The sequence below is a fragment of the Pocillopora verrucosa genome, chromosome 2, assembly GCF_036669915.1.
Source record: "Pocillopora verrucosa isolate sample1 chromosome 2, ASM3666991v2, whole genome shotgun sequence".
In the NCBI taxonomy this organism is placed as follows: Eukaryota; Metazoa; Cnidaria; class Anthozoa; order Scleractinia; family Pocilloporidae; genus Pocillopora; species Pocillopora verrucosa.
Window position 1 is genome coordinate 7,244,037 of NC_089313.1, and position 26,579 is coordinate 7,270,615.

General features: G+C 37.7%; 1 protein-coding gene and 1 long non-coding RNA gene across 7 annotated transcripts; both read left to right on the forward strand.

Annotated features, from left to right (window-relative positions):
- Nucleotides 1–2,730: 2,730 nt before the first annotated feature.
- On the forward strand, nucleotides 2,731–4,395 carry LOC131789199 (uncharacterized). The gene is made up of 3 exons (XR_010716748.1): nucleotides 2,731–3,135; nucleotides 3,235–3,400; nucleotides 3,895–4,395. It is a non-coding gene; the product is annotated as an uncharacterized lncRNA (long non-coding RNA).
- Nucleotides 4,396–7,633: 3,238 nt separating this feature from the next.
- On the forward strand, nucleotides 7,634–25,869 carry LOC131793315 (2-(3-amino-3-carboxypropyl)histidine synthase subunit 1). Of its 6 annotated transcripts, none has more exons than XM_066162688.1 (10): nucleotides 7,634–7,975; nucleotides 8,582–8,667; nucleotides 9,432–9,501; nucleotides 10,155–10,196; nucleotides 11,012–11,133; nucleotides 11,995–12,149; nucleotides 12,524–12,642; nucleotides 13,632–13,788; nucleotides 14,459–14,559; nucleotides 25,045–25,869. In XM_066162688.1, the coding sequence occupies exons 5-10, from the start codon at nucleotides 11,037–11,039 to the stop codon at nucleotides 25,046–25,048; spliced, it is 633 nt and encodes a 210-aa protein (XP_066018785.1). In that variant the 5' UTR covers nucleotides 7,634–7,975; nucleotides 8,582–8,667; nucleotides 9,432–9,501; nucleotides 10,155–10,196; nucleotides 11,012–11,036; the 3' UTR covers nucleotides 25,049–25,869. The 6 variants fall into 6 exon arrangements, with proteins under 6 accessions (XP_066018785.1, XP_066018780.1, XP_066018784.1 ...); XM_066162683.1 differs by lacking the exon at nucleotides 25,045–25,869 and adding an exon at nucleotides 21,333–25,021; XM_066162687.1 differs by lacking the exon at nucleotides 25,045–25,869 and adding an exon at nucleotides 21,333–25,021 and having other exon boundaries at nucleotides 11,020–11,133.
- The last annotated feature ends 710 nt before the right edge of the window (nucleotides 25,870–26,579 follow it).

Below are 26,579 nucleotides of genomic sequence, written 5' to 3' on the forward strand. Positions count from 1 at the left end.
ACAGTCAATGATCTGACGGAAAGTATTATTCACTCTCGTCGACGATTAATTCATGTGCGAAGATTTACTGCTGCTCATGAAGTAAATGGCGAGGAAAATAATTGCAAGTAAATTCAAATTTTCTATTTTGAAGTTGTAAGAGTTTGCTCGTTTGTTTGCTGCAATGGCGTGTGTAAATCTGGTCTTTCCTTCACACAAAATCTAAATTCGAATGAGACACTTCAACGAGACACAAGGGGATTTAATGCGTATATATTTGTCGTAGAACTGAAAACTTCGCTCGTCCTTTTACAACGAACAAATTGTTTGAGAGAACTAGGATATCATGGCTAGAAATCGAAGACATCATGGCGGCTAAGCATGCACATAAAAGACAAATTACGAAGTTTAAATATGGCGGCTGCATAAGGCTTTCTGTGGGAAAATTTTGAAAATCAGACACAGTAATTTTCTGGAAGCGTGTACTAAAAATGCCCTCGTCTGAAATGTATTAGAAGAGTGTCCAGATCACTCACCTCCGTTCTCAAACTCTTACGATTTCGCTACGATCTGCCCAGTCGAAGAAACTTTAAACCTTTTTGGTGCCCTAAGTATCTTAAAATGGCTTATGTTGGTCAGCTAAAGCTTCTCCTGCAGCCACAACAAGGGTTGTTTTATCAATTGCCCACGTCTGTTCGATCTCTTCGAAAGCCGACCTTCTAATTGAAGGCTATTTGAAGTCATAAAAGTGTGAATCCACGCTACCAAACGACCTCCAAAAGTCCAAAAAAATGTTTTTTCTTATGGGTCTTGTTCCCAGTGGAGACGTTGACTCAAAAACTAATAATTATAAGATCTGAAACATATCGGAAGAGGGAGTTACTACATCACGGGCGACGAGCGGGGATAGAAAAAACGACCCAAACATGAGCGGTCAGCGGTGAAACAGCTTTTATACTTCATATAGAGACATAAAATTTGTTGTTCCAGAGACAATCGTGTTGTAAAGCCGAAATGTTAACAGTTTATTTCACAGTTTAAGCAATTTTTCAAAAGTGTTGATTGAACTCATATCTCTTACTGCTTTAATAAACAATGGAGGCTTCGGAGAGGGAGTCAGTGGCATTCGGAAAGGCGCCAAGAATAATTATATATATGGTTTGTAGCTAGCTGCGTGACGTGCGTGACGAAAAAAAAGTATCATAATTTCCGGTTGTCAAAAATGTCAATCAAATTTGGCAGGAACTTGGTTTTCGCACTGTAGTTTGCTTTTCCTGGAAGATTTTGCCATGGATGAAGACCAAAAGCCAACAATGTTAAGAAATTTAGAGATCGACTTTTTGAAGGAACATCTCAATGGCTTTTCTGTTGAAGGCAATTATTGTTTTGGATATTTCGAGGGAAACAGAGCAGAGATGGATGATCTGTTAGTTTCATTTCAGGCATTGAACTCCACGTGTTATGTACTTACAGAAAGCCATTCAAAAGAGAAAAACCACAACAGATTTTCTCAAACAGGTATATAATCTCTCAGTGTTTTAAAGTGCACAGATCCCGGTTTCCTATCCTGACTCTCCTAATTCAGGGATAATTTAATTGAGAAGAATCGCCGTCTTTCAGAGTTTATGGTAAATTTCTTCAAAGGCAGTCTTACGCGATTTGCGAGATGCTGCGTCTGAACTACCTATTTATATTTCATTTTAGTTTCTTTGTGTTTTTTGTTATTGCTGTTGTTATTTTTTTTATTCATTTATCTCTACCTAAAAGGTCTATTTGGTTTAAAAACAGCGAACAGTGGCTTTGGTGCAAAGGTTTGGGTCAAAGGTCTGGCTCTTATTGACACCGTTACACGTAAACCGGAAATAAGGCATGTTGCTTAACAACTCTATCTGATTTCATTTGACAGCACCTCCCGTACTTGAAAACAACCGCGGAAATGTCCTCATACAGTTGTTTGGCCACCCCTTTTCAATCTCTAGCAGTGAAACTCGACATTGTATACATGGATCCACAAAGGTTGGTTACAATTACAGTAAATGGATTAGTAAACATTCAAATTTTAAGTAAAAAAAGAGGTCAATCGAGAAATGATAACGGAAACTGAGAGTCAAGAGGTTGAATTTAAGCTTATTCAAATGGACTGATTAATTTTCTTTTTACGAGGATCAAAATGTTACAGGAGTTTTAAGTTATATGTTTCATAACCAATTTACCCAAAGAAATATGAGGGGGAAGGGTATTGGCAATAGTAGTGAAGTCAGTAAAAATCACAGATGATATCGCAGCTGGGAGAAGAATGTAATTTCATTTTGCTCTCGTAGAACACACCTGTATTAAAATCTTCTGTACCAATTAGGATGCCCGAGGAAGTTATACCTGCAAGAGTGACTACGCTAATGTACACGACTATGCAAGAAAAACTAGAATACACTTGCAGAATTCGCCGAGAAAATTGGATTGCCCGGCAGTCATGCAGATTCGATGTATTCGGGTGTACAACGATTACTTCATCGACAAAGCAAAGTTCCTATCAGATAACAGCTTGGTGATGGCTAAGAAGGCTATTCTAAAAGAAATCAATGCCAAATCGAAGAGTGACTTAGGGTTTAGTTTCCGTACTTCGACTCGGTTCCACGTAAAGATCCCGTTAAGCTCTTCCCATGTCAACCAGCCTGTTGGGGACTCGTCCACGATAGGACAATACGTCGATAAACGTGTAGTTGACAAAATCTACGACCTCGTAAAGCAAAATGTAACTAACCTTTCTGAGGTGCAAAGGTCTCTTGATAAATATGTTCGGGAGGATCTATTTTCAGGCCATCCCGAGGAACGAAGGCCAAAGAAAACAAATAGGCGATATTACCTTTGTCGCCAGGACTTGCGAAACCACATTGCCAAGGCGATTTCTGCAGTGAAGTATTGCGATGACGACCAAGAAGCATTGGGTAAAAAAATAGAAGATTGGCAAACTAAGTCTCCCAAAAGCAACTTCTTTTACCGTACCAGAGACGCTGTCATTAACGAAAAAGATGAACCAAGACCTAGAACTCCTAAGGAAACCTTCCTCTTTGTACATCAAGAGCCATGGCAACAACGAATGCTTGAAAGATATGGTAGTGAACTGGCCCTGATGGACGCCACGTACAAAACGACAAGGTACGCAATTCCACTTTTTTTCGTTTGTGTACATACCAACGTGGGATACAAGGTTGTGGCTGAATTCTTTGACGTCCCATATCTTTTGTTCAATTATAGGAGAAATACCGCGGTCTGTAAGATTTGCAAAGACGACGATGGAGAGGATTGGCTTGGGTGAGATAGCTATGGCCAGGTTTTCCATGCAAGTTGTCTGGATGTGCCTTTCGCGGAGACGCTTACGCAACATTTCACCTGCCCTTAGGGTGGCTTCTTGTCAGTACAAGTAGAGTTTAAATTTTAAAGCTGACTATAACAATGAACCAGATGATTAACTTAATGTCATGTACAGACCTTAATTTGCAAGACAAGAAATACAGTCCTTGGTAGTCAATTAAGATAGATTTTCACGAGCGTCAATGGTGCAGAATCGTAACTTGATGGAGCCAACAGTGGACAACATCCCAGAATTCAAACTTTGTGATTTTTTTCTCGGCTTAAACGCTAAGTCAGTTGTTCAATTGAATAGGAGAAAAACATTTCGAACGGAAAACAGAATTATTTGCACGTGTGGTCTTTTGAGAAAAGGTCTCCTAAACGAGTGGTCTTGATTATAAATATTTAAGGAATGGTAAATACATAAGCCTTAACATGGCTGTTTCTCGAAGCTCAGTGTTTTCCTACTTGCCTTTTTTCCACGTGAATTGGGGGGCGATTGAATAGATATAATATGCAGTAAAAGAAGTTCTGCTGATAGAAATTTTAAATTTCTCATCTTAGGTTGTGGATACAAAATTCAAGTGAAAAGGAAGCCAACTGTGATTAGTGCTTTGAACAAGTCAAGATACGTTTTTTTCGTCACACAACAAGTTGCATAACGTTAATATCATTCTTCTTGATGCCTTTCCCGGTGTCACCAATGCCTTTCCCGATGCCTCCGTTGGTTAATAGAGCATTAAAAGTATTGTTCCAGTTAAAGCTTGAGGAAAATTGCTTAACTTTTTAAGTAGCGAAGTGTAACTTGGTAACATTTCGGCTTTACAACACGATTGTTTTCTGCAACTACAAAACGTACATTTAATTCTTCTTGGTACCTTTCGGATGCCACCGATGCCTTCATTGTTTATTAAAGCAGTAAAAGATTTATGTACAATCAACACTTTTGAATTGCTTAACATTTTATTTAGCGAAGTAAACTGTTTACACTTCGGCTTTACAACACGATTGTTTCCTGATACTACAAATGATCTGTCTATATATGAGGTATTAAAGTTGTTTCATCGCTGACCACTCGTATTTGGGTCGTTTTTTCTATCCCCGCTCGTCGCCCGTGATGTAGTAACTCCCTATCGAAGAACTCTTCGATCGCCATTTTGTAAAAACATAGTAACCTAGCCTGTTATGGACAATACCGCTACAGGGCAGCTACTGAGGGCTCAAAGATTGACATAGATTGCAGCATTGGCGCGAAAATAATTTGACTTGAAAAACAAAATAGTAAGCTTCTTACTTGGACAAGATTTTAACAGCTTCTTAAGCAATATCTCGGAAAGAAAATAATAAAGAAGTTATCAGCGCTGCAAAATGTCTGATACACCTCCATTTGATTCATTTCTAAAATGGAAGTTGGGGATTTATCTATCGAGCGCTTTTGTAAAAGGTAATTTCCGACATCTTTTGATGTTTGATTTTAGTGGGATGCGCAGACGCAGTAAGGTGAAACGCAGCTCGTGTTGCGTCCGCGACATCAGCCGCTGACTGACCTCGATTTCTAGCCATGTTAAATGAATGAAGTTTCCATCGATTAATTCAATTTTGACCAAATACCTCACCTTTTAACTTTCTAAGTATTTTTTGTGAAGGATTGAAATTAATTACAGACAGGTTTTAGGCCGCTTATCAACCAATTTAATGGCACTTTAGCTTATACAAATTAATTTCGAAACCAATATTTTTCTGTCAACCAAGGTGATTTGAGAGAGAGAAAAGAGAGGATTCATAAGTTAGTAATAGGTTTGAGTTAGTGACCGACGTCTTTGCTTAGAAATACTGCCCGTCGGGAAAAACGGATACGGACCGCACAAAGAACCATTCAGATTGTAGGATACGTTACCGTGCCCTCTGAGAAAAAAATAAGGGAGAATTAATGAGAGGGAGATATGGAGAGCGAATCAGCATTTCCTCAAACGATGTGAGTGTTCCAACTCTAGCGAATGAATTTCAGATTTGTACATCACTCTTTTATAACCACTGATGGAATTGAACATGTAAAAATAACTTATTTCATTCCTTTTAACAGGGAACGTCAGGCTTCTGTGTCTATCCCAGTAGAAGATTTTCATCCCAAGATCGATACCAGTAGAACCAAAGCTTCTTTCTTTGAACGGTAAGCTAACTGCACGCGATAATCAACTTTTCAGACTGATATGGAAAACCAATCCGTAGTTAACTCTGCAGTGAATCTATTTCGGTTTTGCACATCGCCCTTTTTCAACTTCAGATGGATTTGAGCATGCAAAAATGAAACATTTATTTCCTCTTATCAGGGAACCTAAGGCTTCAAGGTCCATCCCTTTGGAATGGTTTGATTTTCATCACAATGTCCTCGTGAACTTTTCGTTTTCTAGCGGGTGTGATTTTCACGATCCAAGACAAAACTACAAACGGTTATAAGATAATTGAGATAGTTCGCACGCTCTTATAGGTCACTGAAAGACAAACTAAAACCAGAAGTGAAGCTGATTCACTTATAGTCCGACCTATCAAACCTAAAGCTTTCGCGACTCCAGATTTACTGCACGAACGAGATGCTGTTGTTGTGTTCAAATCTATTCTGAAAAGAGACCACAGTCCAGAACAAACCAAATGCACCCCTTTATCGGGTGTTAATCATACTACAAAAAACTCTGATAAAAGTTGGTTCAAAGCCAATGCAATGGGAGTTAACAAACTTAACAGTCTCACGAAAACAATAGCTGAAAAAGACGGTCTTGACAACTCTCACCTTACGAACCACAGTGCGTGAAAACGAATGATTCAAACATTGAATGATAAGGGTATTCCTTCTAATCATATATAATGCAGTTATCAGGACACAAAAATGTGCAGAGTACTTACAACTACAGTCATCTTTCACAAAAAAACAATGGAAAAGTATGTCAAGAATATTGAGCGGCCCGACTTCAATAGTTCAAACTGAAACACACTCTTGTCGAAACAACGTAACAACAAAGTCAAACGCCGACAGCAGCAGGGCTATTCGAGGGTGCTGTGCTTTACGGAAGAAATTTCAACATCAAGTCGTCCTCGTCTTCAACAGAAGCACATAAACAACAAACTTATAGAGGAATAACATGCATATTTGACTTTTCAGACGACGAAGACACTACATGAGTCCACCTTTGACATAGAAAGAGTCAGCTTCGTTGAAAAGCTAAGTACTTATTTTTGTCAAGCTCTTCCTCCTTTTTTTTAGGATATTTTTGAATGAAAATTAATTCGTTGCTAATAAACTGTCATGCTGTAAACTTAGTTAATTCATTTCAGTATTTAATTTTACCATTTCCAGCCTTGATTTAACTTGTAAGGCACTTTTTTTGTTAGTTCCATAGAATTAGCTTTCAAACCTAAGTGGATACTTGTAAAAGCGACTTGATTAATCACTTTGAATTTCGAGAAAATCTCAGTTCGTATATAATAAACAAACTCACTCTCTCGCTTAGCCTCGTTCGTTCGTTTTGTGAAAGTGGTCAACTGTACCGCGGGCACGCTAACACCACGGCTTTGTCCAGTAGTCCAGTGTTCAGTGCACTGGGCTCCGAGTCGGACGACCCAGGTTCTAGTCCTGGCCAGGGCAAGGCGTTGTGCCCTTGAGACGTGCGGAAAAAAATGCGAGTTCTGCTTTTAGGCTTGGCTAAATCTATATATTACAAAATAGTAGTAACCCATCAAGCCGAAAAAAATTGGATGTACGATCGTACGACCGTACAAGGTGCTACTTTTAACATGCGTAGTCAACTGTGATCGTGGGGACGCCAATACCAGGCTTTGTTCAGTAGTCCAGTGGTCAGTGCACTGGGCTCCGAGTCAGACTACCCAGGTTCTAGTCGTGGCCGGAGCAAGGCGTTGTGCCCTTGAGACGTGCGGGAAAAAAAAATGCGAGCTCCGCTTTTAGGCTTGGCTAAATCTATATATTATGCTGGAGAGCTTGTTAGTAGTAGTCCATGGTTCGGCCGGACATGTTTGCTTGCCTATTTGACTGTGAGAACTCTGGGTATAGAATAGTTTCAACGCAAGGGGTCTTGAAACAGTTTCCTGGTAGGTAACTGTGTTTTCTTCTCGATCCGTGCCTTATCCTTTCTGAAAAATAATAAGGAAGAAAACACAGTTACTTACCAAGAAAGTCCTCCATGGCTGCTCACGATGTTTAAAACCCCCTGCGTTGAAATTATTCTGTACCCAGAGTTCTCACGGTCAAACAGGCTAGCAAACAAATGCAGCCGAACCATGGACGCTGGAAATCATCGGCTACTACAGACAAGCTCTCCAGCATATTACTCTTTTCTCGAGACCACCGAAAATTATACTTTACAAATTCAGCGCAAAAATCAGGTTTGTTCACGTCCCCGAGTCCCACGTCCCCGAGTCCCAGTCCCCACGTCTCAGTCCCGCTTTTAGTCACAGCCCTAAATCCCTCATATGCGGTGAAACATGGTTTACCTACCAAACATGGCCGAGGCATCAGTAGGCTGCGCTTTAGAGGACAAAGCGAGTTGTACGCGAGTTTCTGCCGAGAATAACAGAAGAAGGAGATTTGTGGGAACTAAGTGTAATGCTGGAAAGATGACTGAAAAACTCGTAGGTACAATGTAGTTGATATGCTTGTAATTCACTATGCACGTGCACAGGTTTACGTAGAGGGAACAGAATTGTAATCGTTCCCACTCTCAAACCCATTTTTAACGCATTTTCTTCCTTTCTCTTCCTTTTTTTTGTCGTATTCCTTTCCTTTAGGTGCACACGATATAATTTTTACGTTCATGTCGTACTTTAATATGTATCCTAAGCCCAATAAATGGATGAAAACTGAGTTTTTTTTTTGCTTAGTTTTGGTTTGTTTTGTCTTAATTAAACACTGTTACTGCACTGTTACTTATAATTTGATATACTAGTCGAAATCCCCAGCCCTGGACCCAGTATACATGCCTAAGTCTCTGATCCCTGGGGGATAATATGGTAAGATTTCCGCTCAGCTCCATTCTTCATTATGCATACATATCTTGGATAACTGAAAGAAAACGATGGCGAAAACAATAGATTACCTTTGTTTTACAATTGTATGGGACTGTACGGAAATCTTGCTGAAAATATTCCGATCAAACTTTCTGTTCCTTGAGCAAATATTGTCAAGGGATTAAAAAAAAATAGTCACTGTTATTGAAATGCCTTACATTCCCTGTTATTCAAGAAATAGGAGCAAATAAGAGAAGAGTTGTTCGTCAGATTCCAGATGAGATTGTAAACAATCTTGAGCTGCAAGATGCTGTGAGACAGGTAAATAATGAGAAACTTCACAAGACCCTCGGTTCACTTGACCCTTTAACCCCATAAGTGACTAGGAAAGAATCTATCCTTACAATATCAGTACAATATCAAGTAGACAAGTGATAAGAATAAAGAAAAATATCAATTAGGGGATTAATAGCTGATCCAATACCCAACTTCTCAGAACTGACATCAAAAGAATTGTTGGGCAGACAGTAAGGAGAATTACTAATGAGATCTTGGGAGTCAAAGGGTTGAAAAAGTAAGTTAATTACTTTCAAGCCCCTTGCAACTGATTTAGTTTTATAAAATTCAACTAGGTTCATCATTGGGATTTTCAGTCAGCAGACTGAGTGTGGAAAGAAATTAAAATGTGACTTCTTTAAGTATAAATGTATTGTAAATTGCTCTCCACAAACTTGAATCCTTTTCAGCATGTCATGATGTCACTGAGGCCTGTAGGCTTGTTATTTAAGAATCAGATCTTATTTTTCAAGTTTATTTTAATTTTGCAGTCTGTGTACTAAATTAACCATCCTTGTCCAAACCTTTTTTTTTTTCCAACTTTTTTTTACATGTATTTGAAATGTGAGGCATTTACAAAGAGTGTGTTCTAGATAACTGTTATTTGTCTGGAATGGTCATCATCAAAAACAGGTCACAACAGTTTAACCAACTAGCTACAATTCATTTTCTATATATCAGATTTTGCACCAATAGAGATCAGGGTAAATATTACTTTCTAACCGAGATAATTATTCCTTTTACAACAGTTACCTCCTAACAACAATTTTGAAATCTTCAAGTCAGTTTGGAGGAGTTAAGAAATAAATGCTGAAAGAGGTAAATAAGCCACATTAGTTGTTAATTTTTGTTTGTGTCTTGTTCTCATGCAAGACACTTGACTCAACCTTATAATGCCTTTCTCCACCTGAGTGCAAAGAAAAAAAGATGAAGTCGTTTCTCTAGCTAAGTGGCCCTGATTCAAGAGGAGCTTATCTGGGTTTTCATAGCATGAAGCAACAAGGAGTATTACAACTCCCCCCAGATGGAATGCTGGTCCATCACTAGGTTACTCCCAAGCATTTTATCAGACTTCCCTGACAATTGGCCAGTATCCATTCATACTCCTGGGTAGAGAGACGCATTGTGAGAATGAAGTGTTTTGTTGAAGAACACAACAGAATGACCTGGCCAGGTCTCAAACCCAGACCTCTCCAGCCAGAGTCCAGTGCACTAACCATTATGCTGCAGCATAATGGCATCTTCCATGAGTACAAAAGAAAGGGTGAGGTGGAAATGCAGTTCTCCTTATCAATACATGCTATAAAAATCATGATAAGCTTTAGTCCCTCTGTCATTTGATCTTGTATGCAGACCTTGGCCTTCAAATGTTGCCATGAAAAAAGTGAAAAAATATGATGTCATCTTCAACCACAATAGGCATAAATCAATGTCAGTTTCATGTTCTTTTTTTTTTTTTTTTCAATCATCACTGGCATTACAGTTTCCTGAAGGACAGCAGACATTTTAGAAAGGTATTTCAAACCAATTCCTACCAAACTTTTCTTATGTTTGTTATTTGTACACATAAATTATTTGATACATTTCATATGTTGGAAGGATTGTAAAAAGTAGCAATTCATAATTATATCACTTTGAATGGACTGCAAGCCAGCTGTTTACCTACTGACAGCTTGCTTAAGTATGCCAGGCATTTGTCAATTAACAAAAAGATTCCATATTGCCGTGTATCTGTTCAGCGACAGTGTGTCACTGATGGTCCTAACACATTTTGACATCTTCCGCAATCTATTACTGTACAAACCCACAGCAATACAGTCTAATCTATTTGTTTTATGTGGTAATAAAGCAAAATGTTGTCAATAGTGACATCAACTAAATTGTATGCATCTGTCCCACAATAGCTCATATTAAGTAAAAACCATTCAAAATGTGTGCATAATTCAGCTTATCATATAATTTCAAAGCTGACATTTTGAGTGTTAGCCCTTTGTCAGAGCAAAGGACTAACACTTGAAACTTCAGCTTTGAAACTCTTTATGGTGGCCAATTTACACTATTAACTCACTTGATAATACTAAATTATCCTGTTATACCCCACCACCAATTCAGCACCACAGTTTCTTTACAAACTTACCCCCTTTATTAATTTATTATTATCATATAATAATTATATGATCTATGATGGATTCTGAAGGATTACAACTGTAAGATAATCTGCACATGCATTCCTTTTTTGCCCATCACCTCAAAAAAATTCATACAGAAAGTGGCTCAGGTTTTCAGCACTGGGTGACTGCCATTGTACTCAGTGGGACTTTTGTGTTAGATTCATAGGTTGTGATACAGTCATCATGCGGGATGTCACGTATGGTGCTTGCTGTGTTGATGACTTCGCTGCGAGGGCTCTTGGTTGTGATCTTATGGTTCACTATGGCTACAGCTGCTTGAGTAAGAGAAAAAAAATGTTGATAGACATCACTTAATCTTCTTCATCATAATTTAAACTCATATTATACCACAACTGAATCCTTTCAGCCTTGATCTTTTTCTTCTAACCTCCCAGTTTCCCCTTTGTCTCACCTTCTACTTCATAGTTCTCTCAAGTTGCCCTGTGTTTTTATTGCCCTTGCTTTCTGTTCTCTGCTAGTAGATATGTCTAAGTTTTGAATGATTTTTTTTTGAGGAATCCTTGCTTTATAACTTTGATGCTTGAGCAACACAACAGTTCAATGTCAGTAGCATGGTATTTTGATGCAAACAATAGTGTTGCAATCAGTGGCTATGAATGTATTAAAAAAATTCAAGCCTGTGCTGGATTTGAACGCATGACCTCTGCAATACCAATGCAGTGCTCTACCATTACTGAGCTAACAAACCAACTGGGAGCTGGTCATTATGTTGGTTCATAATAAAACCATGAAGTGATGAATCAATTTTTTCTTTTTTTTAAATTTTTTTTTAATTGTGACTTATTTATGTATATATTCACTCAAACTAGCACTGGTGTGCTAAACAATACGCAAGTTCAAATAAAGCCTTATTACTACTACAATGACCATGAAGATAGTTGGTTGCAAGTTAGCACTTTCTTTTTATCAAATATGGTTATGAAGACTGAAAATGACACTTTATTAGACTAAGTTGTTTTGGTACAAGATATCCCTCATGAAATTCAACTCATTATATTTGCAACTTTTGGTCTCTTCTATTGATGCAAAATTGAAAGACCCTAAACAATTATTAACCATATATACAGTACTGTAGGTAAGATAATGTGAAAAGGTTCATTATTTATTCATTGTTTTATAGTTCCTATTGACTCAACTAAAGGAATAAAGATGTTATATGTATTTGTGGACATAAAGCTGGATGCCACACATTTTGTCAACACAGTCAGACACAATTTTGAAGCCGGAAAGTCACTTGCACTTTTGAGCACAATCCAGTTTGTGACAACACTTCAAGTATGTATTAGATGATTACACTGATGGGACAGTGTTGGGATCATGTTTATTGTAGGTACAGTACTCTTGACTGAATATATTGGTTGAGAGTTGGTCGATACTTAACCAATATATTGGTTGACAGTCGGTCGACTGACTGCTTCTTCTGGATGGGAGGAGCATCTCACATGGTTCTCTATCAGGCATTTTGTCAAGTTTCCATGACAACTCACTGGTACCCATTTCTCTCCAAGCTAGAGGGAGGGGAGAGAGAATGCAACACAGTGACTTGGCTGAGACTTAAACCCTGTGGTTCGGACCCAGTGTCTCCTTTTATTGTGTTCATACTTTCAAATAATTTTTACATATATATATTTAATTTGTTGTTTACCCAGGCTGTATATCAAGACCTGTGTAAAGATTATCAGATAGAGATTCCGCAGTGTAAACCATTGTCACCTGGAGAGATTCTGGGCTGCACTGCTTCTAGAATAAAACACAAGGATGCATTCATGTAAGAAAACTATTAAGCAAAACAAGGAAATAATTATGTAATTTAGTTCATTATGAATTTAAGAAAACTGCACCAACTCTTTCATAGCGAGTATTCTTACACAAATTGAATATTCTTTTGAAAATCTTTCTTATTATTTGTATTGGCAAATCTAGTTGTAAGTACTGTAGTGGTTTAGTTTCATTAAAAATTTGCACCATTAGATCTGAAGCTATTTGCTTATAAATAAAACAATTTTCTGAGCCAAGGATCACTGTAGTTGTAGGATGAAAATTAGGCAGTTTGTTCGTGTTTTCACCATGTCCGTTGTTTTGTCAGGAAAACTCCCATAGAGCCTCTGTCTTATTTCTGGAAGAATTGTTTGGCATTCTTCCTGCTGTGTCCATGGCATATTTATTGTTTAGTGATGTTGCCTAGCAACAACGGTGCCCACTTTGACTAAAATAATCATGTTTGTTCTGAGGACTAACTTAAAATCATTTAACCCTTTCATTCCCAAGATCTCATTAGTAATTCTCCTTACAATTCTTTTCATGTTAGTGTGGAGAATTTGGTACTGGATGAACTACAACTACTGTACACGTAGAGAACCTCAAAAGGCAGATTAATTTACGTGTACCAAATAGCCTTGCCTTGCATAACATGTAGCTTCATATTATTTCAATTGGTTGCAGTGCTCAACAGCTAGAGAGGCAGCACAGATCGAGCCATCATTGAAGACTGATTTTTTCAGATCTCTTTCGTGTAATTCTGTGAATAAAAATTCATCACTTTTTCGATTAAAAAATTGTTTGTCTCTAGTAAAGGCATACTGTCTGTGTAGACAGAGTGCGATGCCCGTCTTTTCCAGTGTTTTCCCTATGCCCTCACTAAAACAGACCCCCTACCGCCTTGTACGCTTTGGATTGTTAGATATTGCATACCTTACTGGGCCTTTGAGACAAACAACTTTGAACTAAAATTATCCTGTACTTTCGCTTTCATCGCAGATTCGATTCCTCTAGCAAAGTGTTTTCCAGGGAATATTACAATATTGATGCCATGTTTCAAGCGAGGAAAGACGCCATAACTACAGCATCAAGAGTTAAGAAATTTGGACTCATTCTAAGTACATTAGGAAGGCAAGGAAGTCCAAAGGTGCTAGAGGTATTGCGTACAGCTAAAATGTGAAAATTTTATGAGTAAATATACTTTTTGAACGGAGTTCTACTTTGTGTGATTCAAAATTAAACCTTCAGTTGTGCGTTGAAAGTAATCAGTTCGCCATGTCATGGGTTGACTGACGTGAACAATCCAAGCTACCCTCTCAACCAATCAGGTGCAAGGCAAATACCAATCGTGACTCGGTCAATAATGTTGCTCTCGCTGTACCTTTTAATTTTAGTTCCCATCTGGTTTTGATTATATTTTCCAACGTAGTGATTGGACATCTGCTGGTGACTACTATGTTTTGGTATTACGGCACACTATCGAAATGCACTTTAAGACATGACTCAGACTCTCTCTGGACAAAATCAAGTCATTCTCGCATCTAAATATAAGTTTTTCTGATGCAATTAACTTTGGGGAAGGCTGCAAATTTAAATTTCGTCTATGCAGAAGAATCTCTATTTTTTGGGCATCCTTATTAAACGTTTTCTCTACTTGAGGGACACAAACTTTGATTAAAACCCTTGTATTCGATGCCATCATTGAGGGGACACCCCTAGTTCAGGGATATTTTGCTCGTGACGGTTATTATTCATGTTATCATCTTTTCCAAAGAGCTCATAAAGCAGATTTCATGAATCCTTTCATCTTTTAATTTTATCTGCAGAAGTTAGAAGAACGATTCAGCAAGGCGGGCCTGGAATATGTAATTGTACTCATGTCTGAAATATTTCCGGGTAAACTTGGATTGTTCGAGGACGTGGAAGCGTAAGTTGCTTTTCTTTTTAAGATGTGAAAACTGCTTTCCGTCGATAAGATAAGATAAGATAAGAACCGTCTTCACGTAAATTCTGTTTTGTCAATTGTCCTTAACAAAAAATCGCATAATCAGGGCGTGAAATTGCGCCCAATATAGGCGCCAATGCGACTAAATTTTTCACTTTGGCGACCAAATCCTGATCTGTGATCTTTGATTAAAATCCTAAGAGGGCACAAAAGAATAGAAATAGAAATAGAACGGCACTAGATACTAACGAAACAATGGATGAAAACACTAGCATACTAAGCTACAGGAGAGACTAACGTAACAATCGAATGTATGGCGGTCCTAAGACTGCGCGAGACAGTTACGAGATAGGTAATGCGCGGAGATGCTGTCGTAACAGTGTAATCAAAGAACATCCTAAAACTGCCTGAGATACCGAAATAACAATCAGCTGAAAGAGAAACTTTAAGAGAAAACAGAGATAGAAGCTAAAAGATTAGCTACTAACATAACAAGCCAATCTAAGAAAATCTTAAAAATGCGCGAGACACCAACGTAACTTTCCAATGAAGGAATATCCCGAAAGTGGGCAAAACACGAACCAAACAATCAAAAGTGCAAAAGGGCACGAAGCAGTAGTGAATGGAAGGGAATCCTTAAACGGTACAAGATACAAATGTAACAATCACATGATAAAGAATCTTTAAAGAGTGCGAGATACTAACGTAACAATCCGATGAAAGAAAATCCTAAAAGTGTGCAAGATATCAACGTTAAAATTAAATGAAAGAAAATCCTAAAAGTGCACGAGGTGCTGTGACAAAATCCAATAAAAGAGAATTCTTAAGGTGAGCGAGATACTAACGTAACAGTCCAATGAAGGAGAATTCTTAAGGTGAGCGAGATACTAACGTAACAGTCCAATGAAGGAGAATTCTTAAAGTGCGCGAGGTACTAACGTAATAATCTACAAAATGGAATTCTTTAAGTGCGCGAGGTACTAACGTAATAATCTACAAAATGGAATTCTAAAAGCGCGCGAGGTACTAACGTAATAATCTACAAAATGGAATTCTAAAAGTGCGCGAGGTACTAACGTAATAATCTACAAAATGGAATTCTTAAAGTGCGCGAGGTACTAACGTAATAATCTACAAAATGGAATTCTTTAAGTGCGCGAAGTACTAACGTAATAATCTACAAAATGGAATTCTTAAAGTGCGCGAGGTACTAACGTAATAATCTACAAAATGGAATTCTTAAAGTGCGCGAGGTACTAACGTAACAATCTAACGAATGAGAATTCTTTAAGTGCGCGAGGTACTAACGTAATAATCTACAAAATGGAATTCTTTAAGTGCGCGAAGTACTAACGTAATAATCTACAAAATGGAATTCTTTAAGTGCGCGAAGTACTAACGTAATAATCTACAAAATGGAATTCTTAAAGTGCGCGAGGTACTAACGTAATAATCTAACGAATTAGAATTCTTAAAGTGCGCGAGGTACTAACATAATAATCTACAAAATGGAATTCTAAAAGTGCGCGAGGTACTAACGTAATAATCTAACGAATTAGAATTCTTTAAGTGCGCGAGGTACTAACGTAATAATCTAACGAATTAGAATTCTTTAAGTGCGCGAGGTACTAACGTAATAATCTAACAAATTAGAATTCTTTAAGTGCGTGAGGTACTAACGTAATAATCTAACGAATTAGAATTCTTAAAGTGCTCGAGGTACTAACGTAATAATCTAACGAATTAGAATTCTTAAAGTGCGCGAGGTACTAACGTAATAATCTACAAAATGGAATTCTAAAAGTGCGCGAGGTACTAACGTAATAATCTACAAAATGGAATTCTTAAAGTGCGCGAGGTACTAACGTAATAATCTAACGAATTAGAATTCTTTAACTGCGCGAGGTACTAACGTAACAATCTAACGAATTAGAATTCTTTAAGTGCGCGAGGTACTCACGTAATAATCTAACGAATTAGAATTCTTTAAGTGCGCGAGGTACTAACGTAACAATCTAACGAATTAGAATTCTTTAAGTGCGCGAGGTACTAACGTAACAATCTAACGAATTAGAATTCTAAAAGTGCGCGAGGTACTAACGTAATAATCTAACGAATTAGAATTCTTAAAGTGCGCGAGGTACTAACGTAATAATCTAACGAATTAGAATTCTTTAAGTGCGCGAGGTACTAACGTAATAATCTAACGAATTAGAATTCTTTAAGTGCGCGAGGTACTAACGTAATAATCTAACGAATTAGAATTCCTTAAGTGCGCGAGGTACTAACGTAATAATCTACAAAATGGAATTCTTTAAGTGCGCGAGGTACTAACGTAATAATCTAACGAATTAGAATTCTTAAAGTGCGCGAGGTACTAACGTGATAATCTAACGAATTAGAATTCTTAAAGTGCGCGAGGTACTCACGTAATAAACTACAAAATGGAATTCTAAAAGTGCGCGAGGTACTAACGTAATAATCTAACGAATTAGAATTCTTTAAGTGCGCGAGGTACTAACGTAATAATCTAACGAATTAGAATTCTTTAAGTGCTCGAGGTACTAACGTAATAATCTAACGAATTAGAATTCTTTAAGTGCTCGAGGTACTAACGTAATAATCTAACGAATTAGAATTATTTAAGTGCTCGAGGTACTAACGTAATAATCTAACGAATTAGAATTCTTTAAGTGCTCGAGGTACTAACGTAATAATCTAACGAATTAGAATTCTTTAAGTGCTCGAGGTACTAACGTAATAATCTAACGAATTAGAATTCTTAAAGTGCGCGAGGTACTAACGTAATAATCTACAAAATGGAATTCTAAAAGTGCGCGAGGTACTAACGTAATAATCTAACGAATTAGAATTCTTTAAGTGCGCGAGGTACTAACGTAATAATCTAACGAATTAGAATTCTTTAAGTGCGCGAGGTACTAACGTAATAATCTAACGAATTAGAATTCTTTAAGTGCGCGAGGTACTAACGTAATAATCTAACGAATTAGAATTCTTAAAGTGCGCGAGGTACTAACGTAATAATCTAACGAATTAGAATTCTTTAAGTGTGCGAGGTACTAACGTAATAATCTAACGAATTAGAATTCTTTAAGTGCGCGAGGTACTAACGTAATAATCTAACGAATTAGAATTCTTTAAGTGTGCGAGGTACTAACGTAATAATCTACAAAATGGAATTCTTAAAGTGCGCGAGGTACTAACGTAATAATCTAACGAATTAGAATTCTTTAAGTGCGCGAGGTACTCACGTAATAATCTACAAAATGGAATTGTAAAAGCGCGCGAGGTACTAACGTAACAATCTAACGAATGAAGATTCTTTAAGTGCGCGAAGTACTAACGTTATAATCTACAAAATGGAATTCTAAAAGCGCGTATGGTACTAACGCAACAATCCGAAAAAAAGAGAATCCTAAAAGTGTCCAGAATACCAGGGTAGTAATCGATTGAAAGAAAAGCTTCTAGTCTGCGAGATACCAACCAAACAATTGAAAGAAAGAGAAATTGTAAGATAGCGCGCGTGCTTGCCCTATACAAGTCCTGTTAAGCCGCTATGAATAAAATCTTTATCTACGCACGCCCGTGCGTAAATAAGATGACGTGATCAATTTTTTTTTACCTGGCTTTCCGTCCTGTTAAGCTGCAATGCAGTTTTCCTTCTCTTTTAAATATGGAAGAAACCAGCGAAGAACTTCCCAATTTTTCTATCGGCATTGAACTTTTAGGTCCCGATCCAACAAGCAACAAAAATAAAGCCCAAAAAAAACGCGCAAGTTGCACTTTTCGCAAATTTTCATTCACAGTTATCGGATAACTGGATCAAATGTTCTCCCTCAAACGAAAGTATAAAATGTGGTGTGTTTTTGACCAGCCAATAAGAAAGTTTTTTTTATTTTTTTTTTGTGCGTCGTGAGAATTTTGCGCTCTATCACAATAAAAGGCTTCTTCGCGCAAATCCTTGTTGTCGCTCTGTTATAAAAGAATTTGCTCATGCTTTAAGCTGTGCGTATATCGAGTTATGGATGCACTTGGGAAGTTTGAAGGGCACTCAAAAAAGAGCACTCTAGCACTCAAAAAGCCAGAGTTGCTCTCGGCTGCGCCTTGAGCTACCCTTCCGCATTTTTCTTGCTCTCCAAACTTCCCGCGTGCATCCATAAATCGATATACGCACGTTAAGCATCAACAATTTCTTAACTTAAAGTGCCCGTGATAAAAATATAGCAATCGATAATAAGAGCAGCCTAAAAGTGTGAAAGGTACTAAAGTAGCAATCCAATCGAAGACAATGCTGAAAATGCGCATGACAATAACGTAACTTTTGAATTAAAGAGAATCCTGAAAGTGGGCAAGACACTAACCTTAGTTAGTTGATCAGATAGCCGAGTGAAAAAGAAAAACCAGAAGATAGGTCTCGGTCTCTCTTGCTTAAGCGAGTGTTCTAAGGCCAGCCCTCAAAAGTTGGTCGTATTACATTGCATCTCCTTCGGGCATCGGCATGTCGCAGTACTATAAGTGGTTCTATAAGAAGCGTGACTTTTCCATGTTTTCTTTGTTTTTCCCTTTTATGGAACTCGCTGTACTCGCTGTGAATTTTGTTGAACTTTCACCTTCACATAAGAGAGAAATATTAGGGTTAGGAAATTTCGAAAAACGTTTCCAGTTTGAGTAAAATTAAAGTTTAGTCAGAAGTGCTTTTAAGGATTGAAGTTAGAAATATGAAAAGAGAGAGATTCAATCGACTTTTTGGTACGGGATGTGTGACTTTTTCTCTCCTTTGTTGTCTCTCAAAGGAACTCTTCGTGCTGCCAAAGAAGGTTTTTAGAGTTTCACGCTTTACAAACAAGAACTACACTCTCTTCCGAAACTTACCAAAACGTGACCAAAAAATTTAAGCTGCCAGGATATCCACGCCTCAAAGCAATGGTGAAATATTCATGTGCACGCACAAAAAAGAAGTCAACATCAATGACTTTTGTTTCAGAAACTCAATATGCGAGTTTTACTTTTTTTTCAGCCACTTGCTCCAACGGAGGCGATGCAACTATGTCATCTGAATATAAAAGTGAATGAGTGTAACAATCGAAAACCGAGCTTTACCCAATTTTGACCCCATTTTACTAATTGTTTGTTTCCGAGTATCTTTGAAGATCGACACATTAAGAAAGATGAGTGTTTTTTTTGGTGCCAAAAACAGAACCCTCAGATATGATTTTCTTCGCGGTTGTTGTGACGCTACCTTCAAAATTACTTTATCATGGTCTCTCGCCTGCGGTTGATAAAAAGAAAATAAAACAAACTTTAACTTTTCCTTGTAGAGGAAACGAATGTTATCGGTGAATCTTAGAAACTTGGGGAAAAATAACTCTTACCTTTAATTTGAAGAGAGAATTTTATAGATAAAATAAGCGATGAATTTTTAACAACCTGTCGTGATACTACAGACATGAAAGGAGACAATACATATTTCACCAAAGCCTTTCGCTCCATAAAAAAAAAAAAACTTTTTGTAACAGAAAAATGTAAGGTGGAATCGAAGCATCACAGAAACTTTGAAGAAAAATCTTGCCTTTGAAGAAAGTATTTAAATATTTGAGTGCGAATATGCGTTTGAGTTTGAAGCACTCCCTGTAAAAGTTTGCAATATAATATACTTGAGTAAGCACTTAAAAAATAATACGTCACTGACAATACACGCTTCGTTCGTTCACTGGTTATACGAAAGGGAAAACTTTCTTCAGCCATTACTTTGCAAGATGGAAATCAAATATCAAACATTAATTTAACATATGACCCTTGTGGACTCACGCGCGCTTTTATTGAAAAAGAAAATGGTGTTTAAATTACGCCCACGGATAACAAAGCTGCGTGAGAATCTTCAGAACAAGTAAAAAAGGACAAAAAAATTTGCTAAATTAACGCGTTTAAAAGCCTTTAAAAAAATGGCACCGATAACCTTTAAAAGTCCAAATTTGTGGGTGGAAAGCTAACTTCCACAACTCTTTGATGTATTCCTTTCGATATGGCAATCGCTGTATGTGATGGTCGCCCTCACTGTCAGTCTCTGGAACATCATCAAGGACAGGAAGGGAAGAGCCAAAACTTTCCAAACGAATTTAAGCAGAATGGAGCCCGACTTCTTGAATGTTTGTCCCGTCACTAAAAGATTATTAACTTCATGCAAATGGCTGTCAAAAGATGCAGTTGATTGTTATTTCAAATGCAAATCGCGCTAATAAATGTTTTGTCTACAAATATGATTGCCCTGTATTTCGAAGTACAGTTTGATTGTCTTTTATCTGATGAAAATATAATTTCAACTAATAAATGTCTGAGAGGGTACTGTTTGTTTTGAAACAATGTTGAATGTCGTTTAAATTGCCAATATCGTTCTGCTATTTCTATCGCGCGTTTTTTTTTCGGTCTAAATGAAAGTTATGCGAAAGAATAGCAAAAGATGTGTTATTAACATTTCCTTAATTCTTATCGGGCTATAACTGACTGATATACAGCTGCTCAGTGATTGAAAATATCCGCCCATAAGATCGTTATTTAAATACAACCTCAAGTATGTTTATAGATGTCCAAATGGATAACAGACCTAGATTTGTGACAGACTTCGGTCTCTGAAATTTGTTTATGTGTAATAAAAGTCAAAGCATGAAATGCTTCGAGTCTGCGTCAAATTTTACTCGGTGCTCGGCCTGAGACGTTTATTTAATTTGAATTGACAGGTTTGGTTGGTTTTCCTTAGTTACTTGCTTATTTTCTCTCGCCGGATATATCAAGTGGTTTTTAAGTCGCAGCTTACGGATAAACCGTGAACTCAGAACGTGAACGCAGAACATGAACTCAGAACATGAACGCAGATCATGAACGCAGAACGTGAACTCAGAACGTGACCTCAAAACGTGAACGCAGAGCGTGAACTCAGAACGTGAACTCAGAACGCGAACTCAGGACATAAACTCGGAACGTGAACTCAGAACCTGAACTCGGAACGTGAACTCAGAACATGGACTGGGAGCCTGAACTTGAACTTGAACCGAAAGCCGAAACTGAAAGCCTGGTCTGAGAACTTGAACTGAGAGCCTGAACTGCGAGTATGAACGGCAAGCCTGAACTGTGAGCCTAAACTGCGAGCCTGAACTGCGAGCCTGAACTGCGAGCCTGAACTGCGATCCAAAAGTGTGCAAGATACTTATGTTAAAATCCAATGAAAGAGAATCCTAAAAGTGCGCAAGATACTAACGTAGCAATCCAATGAAAGAGAATCCTAAAAGTACACGAGGAACTAACGTAACAATCCAATGAAAGAGAATTCTTATAGTGTGCAAGGTACTGACGTAACAATTCAAAAAAGGGAATTTTAAAAGCGCTCAAGATACTAAAGCAACAACCCAAGGAAAGATAATCCTACAAGTACACGAGAAACTAACGAAATAATACAATGAAAGATAATTTTTAAAGTGTGCAAGGTGGTAACGTAACAATCCAAAAAGGGAATTTTGAAAGCGCGCGAGGTACTAACGTAACCATCAGAAAAAAGAGAATTCTAAAAGTGTACAAGTTACTAACGTAGCAATCCAATCTAAGACAATCCTAAACATGTGGTTGGCACTAACTTAACTTTTGAATGAAGGAGTATTATGAAAGTGGTCAAAACACTAACCTACTAATCAATTAAAAAATAATTCTAAAAGTGCGCGAGTAACTGACGTATTAATCGAATGAAAGAAAAAGTGCGCAAGATACTAATGTAAGAAACCAATGAAAGAAAATACTAAAAGTGCGCAAGATGCCAAATAAAGTAATCATCCAATAAAATATCTTAAAAGAGCACAAGATACTAACGCAACAACCTGACGAAAGATAATTTGTAAAAGTGGCAAGATGCTAACGTAATAATCCAATAAAACAGAATCCTAAAAGTGCATAGGATACTAACGTAACTTTTAAATGAGGGAGTATCCTAAAAGTGGTCAAAACACAAACCTAACAATCAACTAAAAGATAATCCTATAAATGCGCGAGAAACTGAAGTACTAATCGAACGATAGAAAATTCCTTTAAGTGTGTCAGGTACTAACGTAACAATCAGTGAAAGAGAATTCTAAAAGTGTGCGAGATACTAACGTACTAATCCAATCAAAGAAAATCTTAAAAGAGCGCGAGATACTCACCTAACAATCGAATAAGAGAGAATTCTAAATCCCAGATCCCACACGCCTTCGCGCAATCACGAGTATCCGATTAGCAGCAACTTTTTGAATACGTATGAGGTTTACATACTAATTTGCTAAAGTTACGAGTATAACACGAAGAAGCCCTGGTCACAGGAAAAAATTAGATGAAAATGAAACAAATTTAGAAACCTTTGAAATCCACGCACGTGAAGTAAGATGTGGAATTGTGAACATTATGCCAGCTCTTCTTGAGTCCAAATGAAAAAAGTATTTGCTGACCTGTGAAAGCGGGATTTCTGTTTTCTGTTTCTTCTGCACATTTAACCGAAATAACGTTTTGGCTGTAAGATTTATACTGACTGCATCCAAATTACCCAGATCACCCTCCAGATAGGCCCCTGGTTCTTCTAGCAGATCTGCCACAGCGCCATCATTGACTGTTTGCTCAAATGAAAATTTGGTAAACCTTAACACTGTTACGGTATAATCTAACCAACAGAAAAGCACTACAATCCAACAACCTCAACTATTTTATCAAACAGCGAGTAATGTTGTTCTTAATAAGGAGCGACTCCTGAAGCAGCACAATGCTTATCGTTAATAAACTTAATTGAGCCCAACACCCCACACAGCCTATACCCTAGCTCACCATTGACACAATCTCACTGCTGTCTCCAAAGTTCCTTGAAATAAGCGGCCTTCCACGTTAACTCTCTCTCGACATAGCTTTCAAAACAGTCGTGACTCCGACAACAACAACTACTACTTCGACATAAACGAGTCTTTGTATATGTTCACAAAGTGTTCTGGAATATTCCATGAGCTTACCTGGGAACTATTTTAGTAGTATTACATAAAAAATACGTGACTTGATGAAATGTTCTGGAAAGTTCTACGGTATGCAGGCTCTCTCACCGATTGCAATTGCTCTTGATCCGACATTTTCCCTCTTAGCGCGCGCACGAGCATGGAGGGCGCAAATTTTATGAGCCCGAAGATCTGGATACGACTTCGCTTTCCGCGGTGTATTTCGCCCAGCGGTTGATCGACAGAGGATCTGCAAGCGGCCCTGTACGCATCCATGAAAATATTTTTTGAATGAGCGGGAAATTTATGGCCTTTTTCAAGAGTCTGAGACATGAAATTCGAAAGCTGTTGAACTGTTGAAAGACTGAAACTTTGAGAAATGTCCATTTATTATTCAACACTAACACAAGCAAAGCATTTTGACATATTTCACCGAAAGTACTGGCTTAGCTCATCTGAACTGGGAGCCTCATGGCTGAGCTCGGTGCAGAAATGTTCCAGATGTAATCGACCCAGCCCGTTTGCTGATGTGTAGAGTTGTATGTTGCTCGCACTAATCAGATCACCAATCAAATTGCATTTCGGCAAATTAGATTTCGCTTCATCACGAGTCATTTCCTTGTCAACAACGTGTATCTTATCGTGTATTCTAACTGCATAATGCAAAATGAAATCCTAAAACTACTGAGAAGAATTCAAGTGGCACCAAGTGCAACTGTTAGTGAATTATTCACACAATTCAAAGGAAGTTTTGACGTTTTCAAAAATAACTCCTGCTTCCGCAATATGCCTGTTTTTCATTTTGAGCGCTTTTGCCTACGATCTTTACTACTTTACTCTCTCGGATTATGGATTCTTTTTTTTTTCTTTTTTTCTTTCTGTTTTTCATTCATTAATAAATTCGACCTTTCCTAACAGTAAAGGCCTATCGTGTTTATATAATAAACAAAAATTAATAATACATGGTTCCCTGACATGCCACAAGCTGTGATATCAGACAATCTCTCCCTGTATGCTGACGATACCACAGTTCACTGCATTGGATCTACCGTTGATAAAGCATGTAACCAACTAAATAACGCACTTGACGAGCTTAACAAATGGTGCATGACTAACTCGTTAACAAATGTTGCATAACTAACTCGTTAACACCACACTCTTCAAAATGCGAAGTAACGTTGTTACACCGGGGAGCCTTCATTGGTCCATACTCTTTGATTATTATTGTTAACGTTGACGTTGCGTGAGTATGTCACGCAAGGCTGTTGGGTATTACCACTGATAACGTTAACGTCGCAGAGGTATGTCACGCAAGGCTACTGGGTATCACTGTAGACTGAAAACTTACTTACACGAAACATCTTACGGAATTAAGAACTTTGTCACTAAATTGAATTTATTTAAAAATTGCTCTTTCCCAGAGAGGAAATCTTTCCCTGACCTATATTTTAAGGTGATTCTCACTTCTGTGACAGACGACATCACTGTCTGGGGAAACTGTAACAATCAGATCACGTTAACTCCCAGCAAGAACTTCACTGTCGCTGGAAGGATAAGTTTCAATTTGCCACGGGATACACTTTCAGAAGCAGTTATGGAACTCACTCAATGGCACTCGATTTATGATCTGTATAAACTAAGTCTTATTAAACTATCTTACAACATAGTTAGCGATAATATACCTCCATTTATTCCAGATTGGCTGAATGACGCAACAGTCCGCATAACTTGGGAGGACATAACAAAGCCGTTGTTCTGCGATTTTCGGCCTATTTTATGAAAAATTATATTCGTTATAACGGCGCTGTTTAGTGGAGTTTTGTCTCATACTAAGACTCTTAAAGTTTTTTAGGAAATTTTATAGAAATGTGAAAACTGATCCCGAATTTAAGGAAATCGGATTGACCAGCTTATTCGCACAGTCGGCAGCAAAGATTTCCGATGTTTAATTTCAAATTATCTTAAATTATCGTAGTACATTTTGCATTTTCATGTGTTTACTTCTAAGTCTGCTTATTCATTTCATATAATTTATCCACTTTTAATCGTAGGTTACTTGAGTATTAGCTATTTACACACGACCTCTCAAGCATGTAATACCTTCAATCTAATCGTGTTCAAATAAAGGATCTTACTTACTTACTGGGGAAAGTTTCGACAGTAATTCAATATGTTTGTCTTCTCACTTTCAGAAGCATCAGCCACGAAGTCTACATCTTGTGTGATTAATTATCTTTCATACCTCCCAGTTTTCCATCACTGAAATGACTGAGTAACTCAAGAGAAATAATGCTCTTTTGGGAATGCCCAAGCTTTTTCAAACTTCATGTTTGCACTTTGTAGTAACATGTCGTTCGAATGACACGCCGCGAAAGAACCGCCACTACAGTGAAATAAATTTAGAGCACTCTTTTCAAACCTTTGTAGCATTATACCACTTATTTTATCCACTAAGTAAAGATATAGGCTCTCAGGGGAAAGCCCGCTTACTCGTTTTTCGATCTTTATGCTTACACACTATGTAGTTATAAAACGTCATGAAAGAATCGTTCTAAAACGACTTTTGTACCATTGTACAAAAGGTACACTCACTCTTGATATATCGAGTTAAACACTCCTACAGACTTTTCATACCTACACGCGCCAATGTGTTAATCTCTAGTTACAACCACAATCTCTCGCTGCATCAATTAACTTAGAACAGCGATTTCTCTGATTTCAGCAATTAATTTAACACGTTACGAAAAGTTATCATAGGACACCATGTTACTTCCCCATGCTCCAATGCTGTTCAGCTGACGTTTGTTTAGAGTATCCTTAAAGGGAATACCCAACAAAATACACACAGATACCCAAAACACTACGACAGCGGAAGTTTTAATGTTAAGAGAAAGTCCCGTCTGTAAATCAATATGTTTGTCTGTTCACCTTCAGAAGCATCAGCCACGGAGTCTACATCTTAGTGAGTACGATTAATAATCTTTCACA

Bases quoted from the DNA above. Each gene is read 5' to 3' on its own strand.
- LOC131793315 (XM_066162683.1), top strand. From the start codon at position 11,037: ATGCGGGATGTCACGTATGGTGCTTGCTGTGTTGATGACTTCGCTGCG. The intron at 11,134-11,994 runs GTAAGAGAAAAA...ATTGTTTTATAG, and splicing joins CTATGGCTACAGCTGCTTGA to TTCCTATTGACTCAACTAAA. The intron at 12,643-13,631 runs GTAAGAAAACTA...CTTTCATCGCAG, and splicing joins AAACACAAGGATGCATTCAT to ATTCGATTCCTCTAGCAAAG.